Source organism: Mixophyes fleayi, chromosome 4 (genome assembly GCF_038048845.1).
Source record: "Mixophyes fleayi isolate aMixFle1 chromosome 4, aMixFle1.hap1, whole genome shotgun sequence".
Classification (NCBI taxonomy): Eukaryota; Metazoa; Chordata; class Amphibia; order Anura; family Limnodynastidae; genus Mixophyes; species Mixophyes fleayi.
The window spans coordinates 37,918,803-37,935,976 of record NC_134405.1 but is presented as its reverse complement, the minus strand read 5'-3'; the positions used below and the strand labels follow the sequence as shown (position 1 = coordinate 37,935,976).

General features: G+C 36.0%; 1 protein-coding gene across 1 annotated transcript in view; it reads right to left on the bottom strand.

Moving 5' to 3' along the window:
* LOC142150627 (uncharacterized) overlaps window positions 1-17,174 on the bottom strand; it is a 209,826-nt gene that overhangs the window by 139,184 nt on the left and 53,468 nt on the right. The window contains 2 exon segments of the mRNA XM_075205823.1: window positions 2,840-3,863; window positions 13,326-13,952. Coding sequence (XP_075061924.1) covers window positions 2,840-3,863; window positions 13,326-13,952 — 1,651 coding nt within the window.

The following is a 17,174-nucleotide window of genomic DNA, read 5'->3' as shown; positions in this document are numbered from 1 at the left end:
AACAGATTTTTCGTTCAGCTTCAGATTCTAATTTCTTCAAACATTATATTTGTAAGTGATTAGTACTGGCGAAAATTTAGCTTTCTGATTATTGCTGCAACCAGCCACATGGAAGACGTGCATTACTAACTATTGTCTGTCTGATACATAGGACCTGGCATTGATGCCAACATTTTGATCTTAGTGTCATAAGACTCCACCTGGTATGTGGGTCTCCCACATGCTTTATTATAACAGTGCATCTCAGAACACTATCCCTTGGTTACAGCAGGGGGCAGCACAGGACTTCTATCAGCAATGAGTGGTGTTCTGTGTAGCCAGAGGCACAACTGTACTAGATGAGTAAATACTGAAGGAAAGAAAGTGTTTAATTCCTCTGCTTTTTCCTTAATTTCATTTATCAGTTCACCCATCTCACTTCTTAGAGGTCCTATATTATCTTTTTTAATCCTTTTGCCATTTATATACTTAAAAAACTTTTTGGGGTTTGTCTTACTTTCTTTTGCAACTTGTTTTTCATTTTCTAATTCAGCCAATCTAATTTCCTTTTTGCATGTTTTATTACAGTCCTTGTACCTACGAAGAATTCCTCAGACCCTTCAGACTTTAACAATTTTAAAGCACACTTCTTCTTTTGCATTTCTTTCCTTATCTTTTTATTTATCCACATTGGTTTAGACTTAGATCTTTTACATTTACTTCCCATAGGAATGAACAATTTAAAAACAGTCCACTTTTCTTCTGTATTTTTTTCTTCAAAAACTTTGTCCCAGTCTATGCACTTTATAGACTCCTTTAGCATATTAAAATTAGCCTTTCTAAAGTTGATCCCTTATACCGTTGCTTCTGGAAACTAATTTCAAATGAGACCATATTATGATCATTGTTTCCCAAGTGCTCCTTCACTTAGATATTTGATATTGCGTCTACTTATTTGTTATTGCCAGGTCCAGTATAGTCCGGTTTCTAGACGGTTTATCTACTAATTAGGACATGTACTGGTCATTTAGCGTGTTCAGAAACCTGTTGCATATAGCTGCACCGCAGGTGTCAGTACTCCGATCAATGTCTGGATAATAAAACTTCCTAAAATTAAAACTTGACCTAGTTGTGTAGCCTTTTCAATATGCTGTAGAAGTTGAGCTTCCTCAATCATACTAATAACTGGTGGTTTATAGCAAATCCCTATAAGCAACTTCTCTGATCTTTTCCTACACTGGATATTTCCACCCGCAATGTCTCTATATTATCACCAATATTCTCGTCAATAACTTCCTGAATACTTGGTTTTATCTCTGGCTTAATATAAAAAACATACTCCTGATCCCATTTTATTTACCATATCCCTCCTGAAGAGAGTATATCCTTCCAAGTTAACTGTCCAGTCATGTGTATCATCCTACCAGGTCTTAGTAATGCCTATAATATCATACTGCTCATTCATTGCTACTAGTTCTAATTCCACCATTTCACCTGTCAGGCTTCTTTCATTTACAAGCATATCCCATAAATTCTTGCTTGACCCTCTCTCCAGAAGCCTAGTTTAAAATCTCCTGCAAACTTCTAACCATCCTTTCCCCTAGCACAGCAGCCCCCTCCTCATTCAGGTACAATCCAGCTCTACAATAAAGATGACAACTGACCGAGAATTTAGCCCAGTGCTCTAAGAATCCAAAACCCTCCTTCCTACACCAATCTTTAGCCACGCATTAACCTCCATAATCTCCCACTGCCTCCCTGGACTAGCGCATTGTACAGGTAGTAGTTCCAAAAAAACTATTTGTTAGTTATGTGTATACATTTAATGTGCTGCTACTTAAAATAAAAAAAACAATAAAAAACAGAATCTACACATTTATCCAATTAGGTTTTATTCAACATTAAGTGTTATAGACACATCTGTCAGTAACATAAATGGTAATTACAGAGAGTCTATATGCAGGACAGTCCTATCGTATTTGTATCACTATGCACTATGACACTGTTTCTTAGTTATGTGTATTTTTCTAATGTGCAGTAATCTATTAAGGATCTTTATTAGTAGCCTGGAAAACAATGTGAGCTCCTTGGGATTTATTTAATAACATGGTGAGAATAACAAGAATGTGTTGTAGCCAATAGCAACCAGATATCAGCTATTAGCAGCCTGGTGTCATTGAACCAACTAATGTGATCATCTGATTGGCTGCTATGAAATACAGCAACCAGTGTATTACTTGCATCATGTTACTGAACAGTACAAAGTAGTCATGTCAGAGGGAGATAAGACAACAATAGAAAGGTATGAGGGAAAGAATAAGAAGGAATAACAGGGACCAATAGGAGCACTTCTACTGTGATACAGGGTAGTGTGCAGTGTTCCTGTAGAAATATTCAGTACTCATAGCTCTGTCTGTCATAGAAGGGATCCCAGTACTGAGAAGAGCTGCTGGAACTCTCTACTGGATAGAAAGATCTTTCTTCTCCTAGTCCCAGCACCTGGATGAACAGAACAGCAGTATATTACAGAGCTCAGGAAGGGATGCTCCATTATCATTGTTTGTATATATAGTTCTAGTTCAATGGAGACCATCCCGGAGGAAGATACCCACAAGTCTAATAACCAGACCTCTTCAGTCTTCTTTGACATTTAAGGCTTTAGACTTTGATTTTATATAAAACATTTGTCACATGAAAAAAAATGAAAATTGCCTTTATGGATAATATGATGATACAGCAAGTTAACTTGGTTATAAAATGTATGTTACATTCAGTATTCTCAGGGTGACTCTTGTGTGTGAATCTTCTGGTGAGTGACAAGTGTTATCTTTTGAGTAAATCACTTGTTGCATTCAGAGTATTTAAATGGTTTTTCTCCTGTGTGAATCCTCTGATGTTCAACCTGATGTGAATCCTGAGTAAAGCACTTGTTGCATTTAGAGCATTTAAAAGGTTTTACTTCTGTGTGAATCTTCTGATGTTTTACAAGATATGACTTGTGGCTAAAACACTTACTGCATTCAGAGCATTTAAAAGGTTTTTCTGCAGTATGATTCATCTGATGTTCAGTAAGATGTGAAGCCTGGGTAAAGAATTTGCTGCATTCAGAGCATTTAAATGGTTTTTCTCCTGTGTGAATCCTGTGATGTTCAGCAAGATGTGAAGCCTGGGTAAAGTACTTACTGCATTCAGAGCATTTAAATGGTTTTTCTCCTGTGTGACTCCTCTGATGTTCAGCAAGATGTGAAGCCTGGGTAAAGTACTTACTGCATTCAGAGCATTTAAATGGTTTCTCTCCTGTGTGAATCCTCTGATGTTTTGCAAGAACTGACTTGTCAGAAAAACATTTGCTGCATTCAGAGCATTTAAATGGTTTTACTTCTGTGTGAATCTTCTGATGTTTTACAAGATATGACTTGTGGCTAAAACACTTACTGCATTCAGTGCATTTAAAAGGTTTTTTTCTTGTGTGAATCCTCTGATGTTCAGCAAAATGTGAAGCCTGGGTAAAGAGCTTACTGCATTCAGAGCATTTAAATGGTTTTTCTCCTGTGTGAATCCTCTGATGTTGAGCAAGATGTGAAGCCTGGGTAAAGAGCTTACTGCATTCAGAGCATTTAAATGGTTTCTCTCCTGTGTGAATCCTCTGATGCTTTACAAGAACTGACTTGTAAGAAAAACATTTGCTGCATTCAGAGCATTTAAATGGTTTCTCTCCGGTATGAATCCTCTGATGTTTAACAAGATCTGACTTGTAAGTAAAACATTTGCTGCATTCAGAGCATTTAAATGGTTTCTCTCCGGTATGAATCCTCTGATGTTTTACAAGATCTGACTTGTAGGTAAAACATTTGCTGCATTCAGAGCATTTAAATGGACGTTCTCTGTGAATCCATTCATGTTTTACAAGTTCTGACCTTGTTTGAAAACAATTGTCACATTCAGAACATGGAAATGACTTCTCTCCTTTGAGACTCATCATGTGTTTGATTAGTAACAAGTTACGTGTACAAGGATTCTCGTATTGAAAAATAGGAACAGTTTGTGTGAAAAACTTGTAGTTAAAGAAGAATGGTGGACGATATGACTTGTTGGTTGTTGATGCTCAGAGAACAATGTCCTTTTCCGAGAAGTCTTCTGTTCTCAATGGGAATCCAGCTCATTAATTCGCATGTCAAAAAAAAAGATGATTTTATTATTTATATTATTATTTAATAACCGGGTGAACCTACATTAACAGTAGTAGTATTATATTGTACAAGGAACATGAACTATATTTATATGCATTAACAGATATGACTCAGATATTGACCATTGTATTCATCTTTGTGCACACACATGGTAAAGCAGTACTGATAGATGATATATATATGTGTATATAGTACTGATGGATAATACATAAATATTTATTACAAACATGATTCAACAGTACTTATAAAAATGTATACATATATATTACACAAAGGATCCCATAGTACTGCTACAGTACTCTGGTAGAAATCCTTTATTTCCATCATACATTTATTATCACACGTTCAATGGATGGTTCATGAAACTATTTGGGCTTAAATTTTAAGTTATTGTTCAACAGGAGTTGATTTAGATTATGTGGTAAGTATAGTATTCCTGTATTTACTCTATGTATCCTGTCTGTCTATCTATCTATCTATGATACTACTTGAACATATAATTATACTGCCAAATTTAGGATTAATTAGATACATAATATATAAAGTGAGCTATCTGGGTATATAAAGTACAAGTCATATAACCCCAGCCTCATTTTGCAAAACAATATTTGCTAATAGATAATACAACAATCAGCATATATAACACATAGTAGTGTACTCTCACAATTATAATTCTGTTAGATTGCAATACTAACTGTATAATGGATATAAAGGCAATAACACATCACGCATTGCTAAAAAAAAAGACAATATCTGCAACATAATATCTGCAATCATTTGTACATCTGTGAATATATTCTGATGCAAAATATAATTACCTTATTCTGCAGTTTTCTCTTTCTCTCTCTATTCTTCCTGCTTATTCTTACTGTTCCATCCTTCCAGCTCTCCAACCACCAACTAACTAACACCAGCCTGATACAGCCTATTTATAGTCATTACTCCCCATCTCTCTTCAATAGTTTCTGGGATGACCAAAATGTATTCTCAGACTGTTTGTCACCTAAGGTCACATAGTACAAAGGAAAATTCTAATTAGACCTTGTCAGGTGGTAACATCTTGCATCTTAATTAGATCACAGCAGTCTCCAACATCCTGTTATGTAAACAAATGGACCTTTTGTTTAGGATCCACCTATTGTCTAGGCAGACAGTGTGACCTGTTAGGGTCTCGGAAAATATGTAAATGTTCTTTCCTCCCAGCAGCTTCTCATGTACACATCCTTCACATGTAAATGAGATATAAACATTCCTAAAGTCACTTACTAGAAAGGAAAATTCTAATCAGGTATTTGGCAAATTCTTTCATAATTAGATCATAGTAGTCTCTGATTCCCTGTTATATCAACAAATTGACTTTTGGCTTAGAAGTTACCTAGGAGACAGTGTGAGCAGAAATACCTGTATTATATATCAGCTGTAACTCTGATCCAAAATGATTCACTGTTAAAAATAAGCCATATAACACACACAAATTGTAATAAATGCAAATAAGTCACACACACACCTTGTAATAAATAGAAATAAGTTATATAACATACACCTTGTAAAAAATACAAATAAGCCATATAACATACACACACCGTGAAATAAATAAAATATTGCACGTTCATACAATATAATACAATACTTTCAAATAATCCTTAATATAAAGGCTCAACTGCTCCTTCTTCTTATAAATCCTCGACCAGGAAACACAAAGGGATAGTGATAATAATATGGTAATAACATCAAGGTATGAAAAGCAGGCTCTACATATGGACAGAAATCAACAACAGAACGAAAGAAATCTCTGGCACTAATATGAATATCACAGGTATAGGAAGAAGAACACAATTTCTGACCAGGTAACAAATGCAGCAGCTCTCAAAAGGAGGTAGTGTTAACCCTCCCAACAAAGCATACAAAAGGGAAAAAGGAGAGTTGCGCAGAAGTACCTAATAGGTTTTTAATAAAAAATGTCAAACAGCTGTGTAAAATACATGTATCACATACTGACAACCACAAAGTTACGGTGGAACGTATACTATGTATACACTAGCTTTTCTAAGAAACAAATAAAATAAAAATGTAAAGATAAAAATAGATCTCAATAAAAAACAGATCACATGACCTCATAATCATGTATATACATGCATATATTGCGATGCAACCCAATACACCTATTTATCACCAGCTGGTAAATATAATTGGGATATCCAGATTTAATTGGATCCTGCAGGATATAAGGAAGGCAGAGAAATTGTTTTTCCCTTTTAGCTCTTCAAATATATAAATACAGTTGAAATTGAACTATTACATGTACATGCAAATGATGTTTCTTAATGGAGTTTAGATCTTCAGAAAACTGTCCTTATAAGGATCAAATATAGATGTTATCCAGTCATCAAACAGTGCAAGGGAATAATGAAAATGCTGTTAATTATCCAGAAAGTGGAATCTCTTGTCACAGTCACTGTTATAAAACAAATATGATCCTATATATAGAGAGAACCACACTTTGTGTGTGAAACATCAAATAGAGGCACCGCTTATTAGTGCTTCAGCGGCTATTGGCAATCAAATACCACATGTCTCCAAGAATAAAAACAGTTCCGTTATTGTGGATCTAATATGAATAATATCCGGTAAATAGACAGATGAAGAGAATTTGAATATTATAAATCATCAGTAAAATAAGATCTGTCGCAACCGCAACTGAAATTCAATAACAATTCCGTATATCGAACCATACTATGTATGTTAAGCGTCCAACAGAGGTGCAGTTTATTTCAGCTTCAGTGGCTCTATATAATCAAAAGACCACATACCTCTGGGGATCCAAATCGGCTGATGATGAGTGTCTGTCAGCTATGGCAAAGATTGACCACCTAACCAGAAAGCGGGTCAGGATAAAAAACATTCAGCAGTTCCTTCGGTGCGCACCAAATCCGGATCCAGACACACAAATGACGTGTGGATGATAGGTCCCAATAATAATAGCGTTTCAGGCTTGGTAATAGCAATCAAATTACTCAGGCACTCAGATAGTGGTAGGCAACATAAAACAAGGCGACGCGTTTCGTCTGATGAACAGACTTTTTCAAACAGTATCATATGGACACAAGTAATATTCAGTGCACATGGGCTGTAGTAAAAATGTGTTTTTTCTGCCATGAAACGCACTCTGCGTCCAACTGTACATTAATCCTTCAGTGTCTAATTCTAGACTTCCATTCTTTATCTGTATGTACCTGCACCTTGCTGTATTTGAGTGTAATTGTCTTCTGCATATTTAGATACCTACACAATATTACTTCTTTTGTTCTGCCTCAGTTCTCAGTATGTTTTTATTCTATTTAATCTAAAATCTGCTTAAGTGTAATTTTTAAGATGCAATTGCTCTGAGAATCCTCATGTATAATGTACAGAAATTACATTTTAAAAAAATTAAAAAACAACACATACAGCAGGGGAATGAGCTATTGTCCACATGTCCTGCAATGAGACACATGTCATGGAGGTGACTGTGAGAGAATAATACAGACATCATTTTCTTGCAGTTATCTCTGTGTCATGATATCACTGCTGTCCATGTGCCCTGGAAACCCTTGGACTGTCATTATTGGGGGTATCCAAATTATGCTCAGATACAGGGCTGTCAGTGTAATTGTCTTTTTCCTTTGGAGAACTTTGATTCTCAGCTAAACAGATTTTTCGTTTAACTTCAGATTCTAATTTCCTCAAACATTATATTTCTAAGTGATTAGTACTGGCAAAAATGTAACTTTATGATTATTGCTGCAACCAGCCACATAGAAGACGTGCATTACTAACTACTGTCTGAAACATAGGACCTAGCATTGATGCCAACATTTTGATCTTAGTGTCATAAGACTCCACCTGGTATATGGGTCTCCCACATGCTTTATTATAACAGTGCATCTCAGAACACTATCCCTTGGTTACAGCAGGGGGCAGCACAGAACTTCTGTCAGCAATGAGTGATGTTCTATAGAGCCAGAGGCACAACTGTACTAGATGAGTGATGTATGGAAGCATCATGTGACTTCTGCTATGCTTCTCCCCTTGTGCTGGTGTTGGTGAGCACTGATAAACTATTGTTTCTCTCAGAGCCAGACTGGCCTATTGGCCGTGCAGAGACTCCTGTGTTACACGGCCTCCTTGTGTGCCCGCTCTTCCCACACTAACATTATACTGCTACATAAGAGATGAAGGGGAAGGAAATTCACTGCTGAGGAATCTTCCTCTGCTCCAGGGCTCTGATTGTGACCTGTCTGTGTAACTAGCACTAACAAGGATGTGAGATGTAAATTTATACATCACATATTCCCAATGCATCTGGGGTACCAGATTTTGGGGAATCTAGTTATGTGGCACATATGTAGAATTTGGGTGGACAAAATTCCTACTAATATATTTATAATAGAATGTCCCATCATTATCAACAAATACTCTGAATATACATGTATTTTATGCATTTATAAATTATTGTTTTATAGCTAATACTTGGGATTATTGCTTGCATAATGAAAACATATAAACAGAATAACACTAAAACATATATACAATCAAACAGTGGGGGAGTAATTATCATTTGTTTGTTACCTACAGTTAGATTTTGTTCCATTACTGGTGCATGAATGTTCCATAGTGACAGTTTTCGGTAAAGTGCGCAGGTAATGCAGATGTGTTGGATTTCCCAGAATTCCCGGGGGCTATAAGCAATGAAAAAGTTCAGCAATGGGAGTCTGGCATTTATTTCAGTTGCTATTTATTGTTAAATGGATGATTAATCAAATATTTGTAGTGAGATAAGCCCTATGCAAGGATTCAAAAGATATTTCCTTATATCAACTAGATACCAATTATTGTTCCATTTTGATGTGGGCTTGTTAGGTCAATATGTGGGGAATAATTACCATACCCCCCCCCCCCCGCACCAATGTGTGGGTAAATAAAAAATAAATATATATATATATATAGATATATGTAAACAAAATTGTAAAACATTAATTAATACATAAAACACACTTCATTATGCACGTCCTCTCTTACCTGATCTCGCAGCGTAGACTACCTGGTGTTCTCTTTTGCTTATTCTTGGAGCGTTGTCCGTTGGCTTCTGGAAACTTGGGAGTCCTGTATTTAAAATGTGCAAAAATTGTATTATAGTGCCAAATTTTAACAAACCCTGAATGATACAAGACAACCCCCTAGTACAGACATAGACAATAAAATATATGAAATTTATTTACACTCATTTAGCAACATTTACCAGCCCTGTCTATCTAGTATTTAGTATTCTAGTGACCGCTGAAACCACAGTCAGCATCCACATCACCGCCACACAATACAGAGATCCTCAGGCTATTTCATCACCTCCCCCACCAGCCAATTCATCCCCCCTATCGACCCGCAACAGACAGTGTATGACTCCCCTATCCAATTCATTAACCCCCCCTTGTAGCCAGTTCATTACCTCCCTATTGCCATTTCATTAATCCCCCCTATCCAATTCATTAACTCTCCTCTAGCCAGTTCATTACCTCCCCATTTTTACTTCATTAATCCCCTCCCCTAGCCATTTCATTATCCCGCTCCATCCAATTCATAAGCCCCCCCTATTCAATTCATAAGTCCCCCCTGTAGCCAGTTCATTAATCCCCATTTGCACTTCATTAATCCCCCCTAACCATTCCATTAATCCCCCCATCCAATTCATAAGCCCCCCTCTAACCAGTTCATTACCTCCCCATTTTCACTACATTAATCCCCCCTATCCAATCCATACTAGTCAGTTCATTAATCCCCCCATATCCAATTTATAAGACCCCTCCTCGTTAGCCACATTAGCCAGTTTATTAGTCCCCCCAGTCATCTCTCCCCCTCCACATCCGATGTGTCTCCCCTCCCCCCTGATATTTAACAAGCTGCACTTACCTTGCTGTCTTCTGTTCTTCCTCTCACCAGCCGGCGCTTCTGTCATCTTCACACGCAGCTAACAGCATCCGACGCTGTTAGCTGCACTGTCACTGCGGGCGCGCTCTCTGTGATTAGTGTGGTCACATGAGATGTGAGATCTCACGTGACCACACTAAGCAATACACTGACTAACAGCAGCAGCTAACAGCATCAGATGCTGTTAGCTGCGTGATTGGGTATAGGAACATGTGGGACCGCCCCCTTGTGGCCAGGGGCGGCCCATCAGAGGAAAAAGATCGCCGGTATTTGAAGAAAAAAACAAAAAAGAAAAAAAAACAGCTTGCTAATGTACCGCGCTGCGCCCCCCAGCGCCCCAGGCTGCAGCCTGGTCAGCCTAGTAGTTGATCAGGCCCTGCGAGTGACCTTACAAGAAGAAGGCTCAGTAATATTTTTAGATCGCGCACTAATAGAGAAAGACGAAGGCCTCATTCTTTCTTTGCCACTGCGTGTGTAGAATGGCATGTTGTCATTTTTTTTTCTCTGCAGTTAACTTTTCATCAGTTACAGCTCTTTTTCTCTTCAACATGGTAAAAGGGTTTTTTTGTGTGTTTTTTTCCCTGACTTAAAAAGACTATGTACTTTTACATAGGCTTTACCAGATGACGTACAGGGAAGACTACCATCAGGACTGCTGCCAGCAGCTGCTTGCTGATCCTGCTCATATGTGGACTGCTGTGAATCAATTTTAATGAGACCCCAAACACTTGTAATGCAAATTCAGAAATATATAGTGCTGGTATATAATAATTTCAACACCAGAAAATAGCTTTGATCAAAGAGGGGAATATCTGACACCCCAAACACTTGTAGTGCAAATTCAGAAATATAAAGTGCTTGTATATAATAATTTCAACACCAGAAAATAGATTTTTTGGAGCAGGGGTAAATGTCACACCCCAAGCACTTTCTTTTGCAACTTGTTCTTCATTTTCTAATTTAGCAAATCTAATTTTCTTTTTGCATGTTTTATTACAATCCTTGTACCTACAGAAGGATTCCTCAGACCCTTTAGATTTAAACAGTTTAAATGCACGCTTCTTCCTTTGCATTTCTTCTCTTGCCTTTTTATTTATCCACATTGCTTTAGACTTAATTCTTTTACATTTACATTCCATTGGAATGAACTTATAAGTGTATGTGTCCAACATTTTAAAGACAGCCAACTTTACTTTTATATTTTTTTCTTCAAAATCTTTGTCCCAGTCTATGCACTTTATAGACTCCTTTAGCATATTAAAATTTGTCTTTCTAAAGTTTAAAGCCCTAGTTGATCCCTTATAACATTGCTTCTGGAAACTAATTTCAAATGAGACCATATTATGATCACTGTTTCCCAAGTGCTCCCTTACTTGAATATTTGATATTACGTCTTCATTATTTGTTCCTCTACTAATTGGGACATTATTTGCCATTACTAGGTCCAGTATAGTCCGGTTTCTAGTTGGTTTCTCTACTAATTCGGACATGTAGTGGTCTTTTAGCGTGTTCAGAAACCTGTTCCAATAGCTATACCACAGGCCTCAGTACTCCAATCAATGTCTGGATAATTAGAACTCCCCATAATTAAAACTTGACCTTGTTGTGTAGCCTTTTTATTTTGCTGTAGAAGTTGGGCTTTCTCAATCATACTAATAACTGGTGGTTTATAGCAAATGCCTATCAGCAACTTCTCTGAACTTTCTCCTCCACTGGATATTTCCACCCACAATGCCTCTATATTATCACCAATATTCTAGCAAATAACTTTTTGAATAATTGGTTTTATCTCTGGCCTAGACTTAAGTCCATTGCCTCCATTAGGTATTCCTTTGTGCTTTAACAAGGGCCTCTTCTTATCGGCTGTGCTTCCCTTTCCCCCCTCTCCACCCCCTTGACTATTGTTAAATTCCTCCTTAAAACGCTCAATGTCTATCCCATAAATACTTGCTTGCCCCTCCTCCCTGAAGCTTAGTTTAAAATCTCCTCCAACCTTCTAACCATCCTCTCCCCTAGCACAGCAGCCCCCTCCTCATCCTGGTACAATACATCTCAACAATAAAGATGATAACTGACCAGTGAAATCAGCCCAGTGCTCTAAGAATCCACAAACCCTCCTTCCTACACCAATCTTTTAGCCACACATTAACCTCCCTAATCTCCTGCTGCCTCCCTGGACTAGTGCATGGTACAGGTATTATTTCCCCAAAAATTTATTTGTTAGTTATGTGTATACATTTAACGTTACTTAAAATGAAATAACATTAAAAAATCAGAATCTACACATTTATCCAATTAAGATTTTATTCAAAATTCGGTGTTATAGAAACATCTGCCAGTAACGTAAATGGTAATTACTGAGAGTCTATATGCAGGACAGTCCTATCTGATTTGTATCACTATGTACTATGTTACTGTTTGTTAGTTATGTGTATTCTTCTAATGTGCAATAATATATGAAGGATCTTTAATTAGTAACCTGGAAAACAATGTGAGCTCCTTGGGATTTATTTAAAAACATGATGTGAAGAACAAGAATGTGTTGTAGCCAATAGCAACCAGATATCAGCTATTAGCAGCCTGGTGGCATCAAACCAACTAATGGGATCATCTGATTGGCTGCTATGAAATACAGCAACCAGTATATTACTTGCATCATGTTACTGAACAGTACAAAGTAGTCATGTCAGAGGGAGATAAGACAACAATAGAAAGGTATGAGGGAAAGAATAAGAAGGAATAACAGGGACCAATAGGAGCACTTCTACTGTGATACAGAGCAGTGTGCAGTGTTCCTGTAGAAATATTCAGTACTCATAGCTCTGTCTGTCATAGAAGGGATCCCAGTACTGAGAAGAGCTGCTGGAACTCTCTACTGGATAGAAAGATCTTTCTTCTCCTAGTCCCAGCACCTGGATGAACAGAACAGCAGTATATTACAGAGCTCAGGAAGGGACGTCCCATTATCATTGTTTGTATATATAGTTCTAGTTCAAATAATGGAGACCTTCCGGGGGGAAGATACCCACAAGTCCTATTGCCTGACTTCTTCTGTCTTCTCTGACTTTGATATCATATAAAACATTTGTCACATTCAGAAAATTAAAATTGCCTTTACCTTGTATGAATATTATGATGATACAGCAAGTTAACTTGGTAATGAAACACATGTTACATTCAGTATCTCAGGGTGACTCTTGTGTGTGAATCTTCTGGTGAGTAACAAGTGTTTTCTTTTGAGTAAAACACTTGCTGCATTCAGAGCATTTAAATGGTTTTTCTCCTGTGTGAATCCTCTGATGTTCAGCAAGATTTGAAGCCCGGGTAAAGAACTTGCTGCATTCAGAGCATTTAAATGGTTTTTCTCCTGTGTGAATGCTCTGATGTTTAACAAGACTTTGCTTCAGAGTAAAACACTTGCTGCATTCAGAGCATTTAAATGGTTTTTCACCTTTGTGAATCCATTCATGTCTTACAAGATTTGACTTCACTGCAAAACACTTGCTACATTCAGAGCAGTTATATGGTCGTTCTCCTGTGTGAATCCTCTGATGTTCAACCAGATTTGAAGCCTGGGAAAAGCACTTGTTGCATTCAGAGCATTTAAAAGGTTTTACTCCTGTGTGAATCCTCTGATGTTTTACAAGATTTGACTTGTGGCTAAAACACTTGCTGCATTCAGAGCATGTATAAGGTTTTTCTTCTGTGTGATTCTTCTGATGTGTAGCAAGATGTGAAGCCTGGGTAAAGCACTTGTTGCATTCAGAGCATTTAAAAGGTTTTACTCCTGTGTGAATCCGCTGATGAAGAACAAGTTTTGACCTTGTTTTAAAACATTTGTTACATTCAGAACATGGAAAAGATTTATCTGCTTTGAGACTCATCATGTGTTTGATTAGTAACAAGTTACATGTAGAAGGATTTTCCTATTGAAAAATAGGAACAGTTTGTGTGAAAACTTTCTAGTTAAAGAATAATTAGCATCTGTGGCCGATATGACTTGTTGGTTGTTGATGCTCAGAGAACAAGGTCCTTTTCCGAGAAGTCTTCTGTTCTCAGTAGGAATCCCGCTCATTAATCCATCTGTCAAAAAAGATGAGTTTATTATTTATATTATTATTTAATAATTACTTGTGTGAATCTACATTAACATTATTAGTGTTATATTGTACAAGGAACATGAACTGTATTTATATACACTAACAAATATGTCTCAGTAATTGACCATTGCTTTCATTTTTGTGCACAGTGTCACATTATTGGGACCTCGTTGCCAGTTAATTGTGCAGATAAGAGAACTCTATCCTGCCACAGCAAATACCAATACTTATAAATATAATAAACATAGTCTATTAAGAGATTATAAAAATTGCTAAAACGTTTTCAAAATGCTAGTGAATATATCCTGTATAATCCCACAGTACTGATAGAGAATATATAGATATATTACACACAGGACTCCATTACACTGATGTAGAGCATATTAATATGTATTACAGCCGATACCAATTCTTATTAAGATAATACTCATAGTCTGTTAAGACAGTCTAAAAATTGCTAAAAAATTTGCATAGTAATAATGAAAATATCCTCCATAATCCCATAGTACTGATATATATATTACACATGTGATGCTTCAATATATATATATACACACACACTACACATGTGATACCACAATACTGATGGAGAGTACATAAATATTTTTTGCAAACATAATTCACAGTACTTATGGAAATGTATAGATATATATTACACATTTGATCCCACAGTACTGCAACAGTACTCAGATAGAGTTTCCTTATAACCTTCACACATTTATTATCACGCGGTCAATGGATGGTTCATGAAACTACTTGAGCCTAAATTGTAAATTTAGACTCATACTTGTATAAATATGTAGAAGTATGTAAGTATGTACAGGAATAATATACCTACCACATAATCTAAATCAACATAGGTGACCACATGTGGCTGTCCATCAATATATTAAGGTATATGTTATGCATTTATGATACTATATAAACATATAACCACACTGCGAAACATAGGATTAATTAGATACATAATATATAATGTGTATAATCTGGGTGTAAATCATGTAAACCCAGATTCATTTTTCAGCACAATATTTACTAATAGATAATACAAAAAACAGAATATATAATGCATAGTAGTGTATCCCCATTATTATAACTCTGATAAATTGCAACGCTAACTATATATAGAATGTTACAGCAAGAACACATCAGACATTGTTAAAAAATACAATATCTGCAACATAATATCTGCAATCATTTGTGCATGTATCAATATATTCTGATGCATAATATAATTACCTTATTGTGTAGTTTTCTACTTCTCTCTCTCCTGCTCATTCTTACTGTTCCATCCTTCCAGCTCTCCAACCACCAACTAACTAACTTACACCAGCCTGATACAGCATATTTATAGTCATTCCTCCCCATCTCTCTTCAATAGTTTCTGGGATGACCAAAAAGTATTCTCAGACTGTTTGTCACCTAAGGTCACATAGTACAAAGGAAAATTCTAATTAGACCTTGGAAGGTGGAAAAATCGTTCATTCTAATAAGATCACAGCAGTCTCCAACATCCTGTTATGTCAACAAATGGACCTTTAGTTTAGGATCCACCTATTGTCTAGGCAGACAGTGTGACCTGTTAGGGTCTAGGAAAATATGTAAATTTTCTTTCCTCCCAGCAGCTTCTCATGTACACATCCTTCACATGTAATTTAGATATAAACATTTCTAAAGTCACTTACTAGAAAGGAAAATTCTAATCAGGTAGTTTGCAAATTTGTTCATTCTATTTAGATTTTAGCATTCTCTGATACCCCGTTATATCAACATATTCACTTTTCATTTAGAATTTACCAAGTAGACAGTGTGAGCAGAAATACCTCTATTATATATATGTTGTACCTCTGATTCCAAAATGATTCACTGTTACAAAAAAGCCATATAACAAAGACACCTTGTAATAAATACAAAGAAGCCAAATAAGACACACACCTTGTAATTAATATAAATAAACCATATAACACACACACCTTGTAATAAATACAAAGAAGCCATATAAGACACACACCTAGTAATAAATAGAAATAAGCCACAGAAAACACACACCTTGTAATAAATACAAATAAGCCATATATCACACACCTTGCAATATATACAAATAAGCCATATAACACACTCAGCTTGTAAAAAAATCAATAAAATATAAATAAGCCATTTAATACTTACCTTGTAATAAATAGAAATAAGCTATGTAACACACACACTTTGTAATAAATATAAATAAGTCACAAAACACACGCAGCTTGTAATAAATTTAAATAAGGCATATAAAACACAACTTTTGTAATAAATACAAATAAGCCATATAAGACACATAGCTCGTAAAAAATAAATAAAATATAAATAAGATATATAACACACACCTTGTAATAAATATATATAAGCCATATAATGCACACACCTTGGAATACATATAAATAAGCCATATAACACACTTACCTTGTAATAAATACAAATAAGCCATATAACACACACACCTTGTAATATTTACAAATAAGCCATATAGCGCACAGACCTTGTAATAAATACAAATAAGCCATATAACACACACACCTTGTAATATTTACAAATAAGCCATATAGCGCACAGACCTTGTAATATAAATAAGCCATATAGCGCACAGACCTTGTAATAAATACAAAAAGCCATATAACACACACACACCTTGTAATATTTACAAATAAGCCATATAGCGCACAGACCTTGTAATAAATATAAAAAAGCCATATAATGTACACACCTTGGAATACATATAAATGAGCCATATAACACACATACACACACACACACACATACCTTGTAATAAACACAAAAAAGCCATATAACACATACTCCTTGTAATAAATATAAATAAGCCATATAACACACACACCTTGTAATAAATATAAATAAGCCATATAACACACACACCTTGTAATAAATATAAATAAGCCATATAACA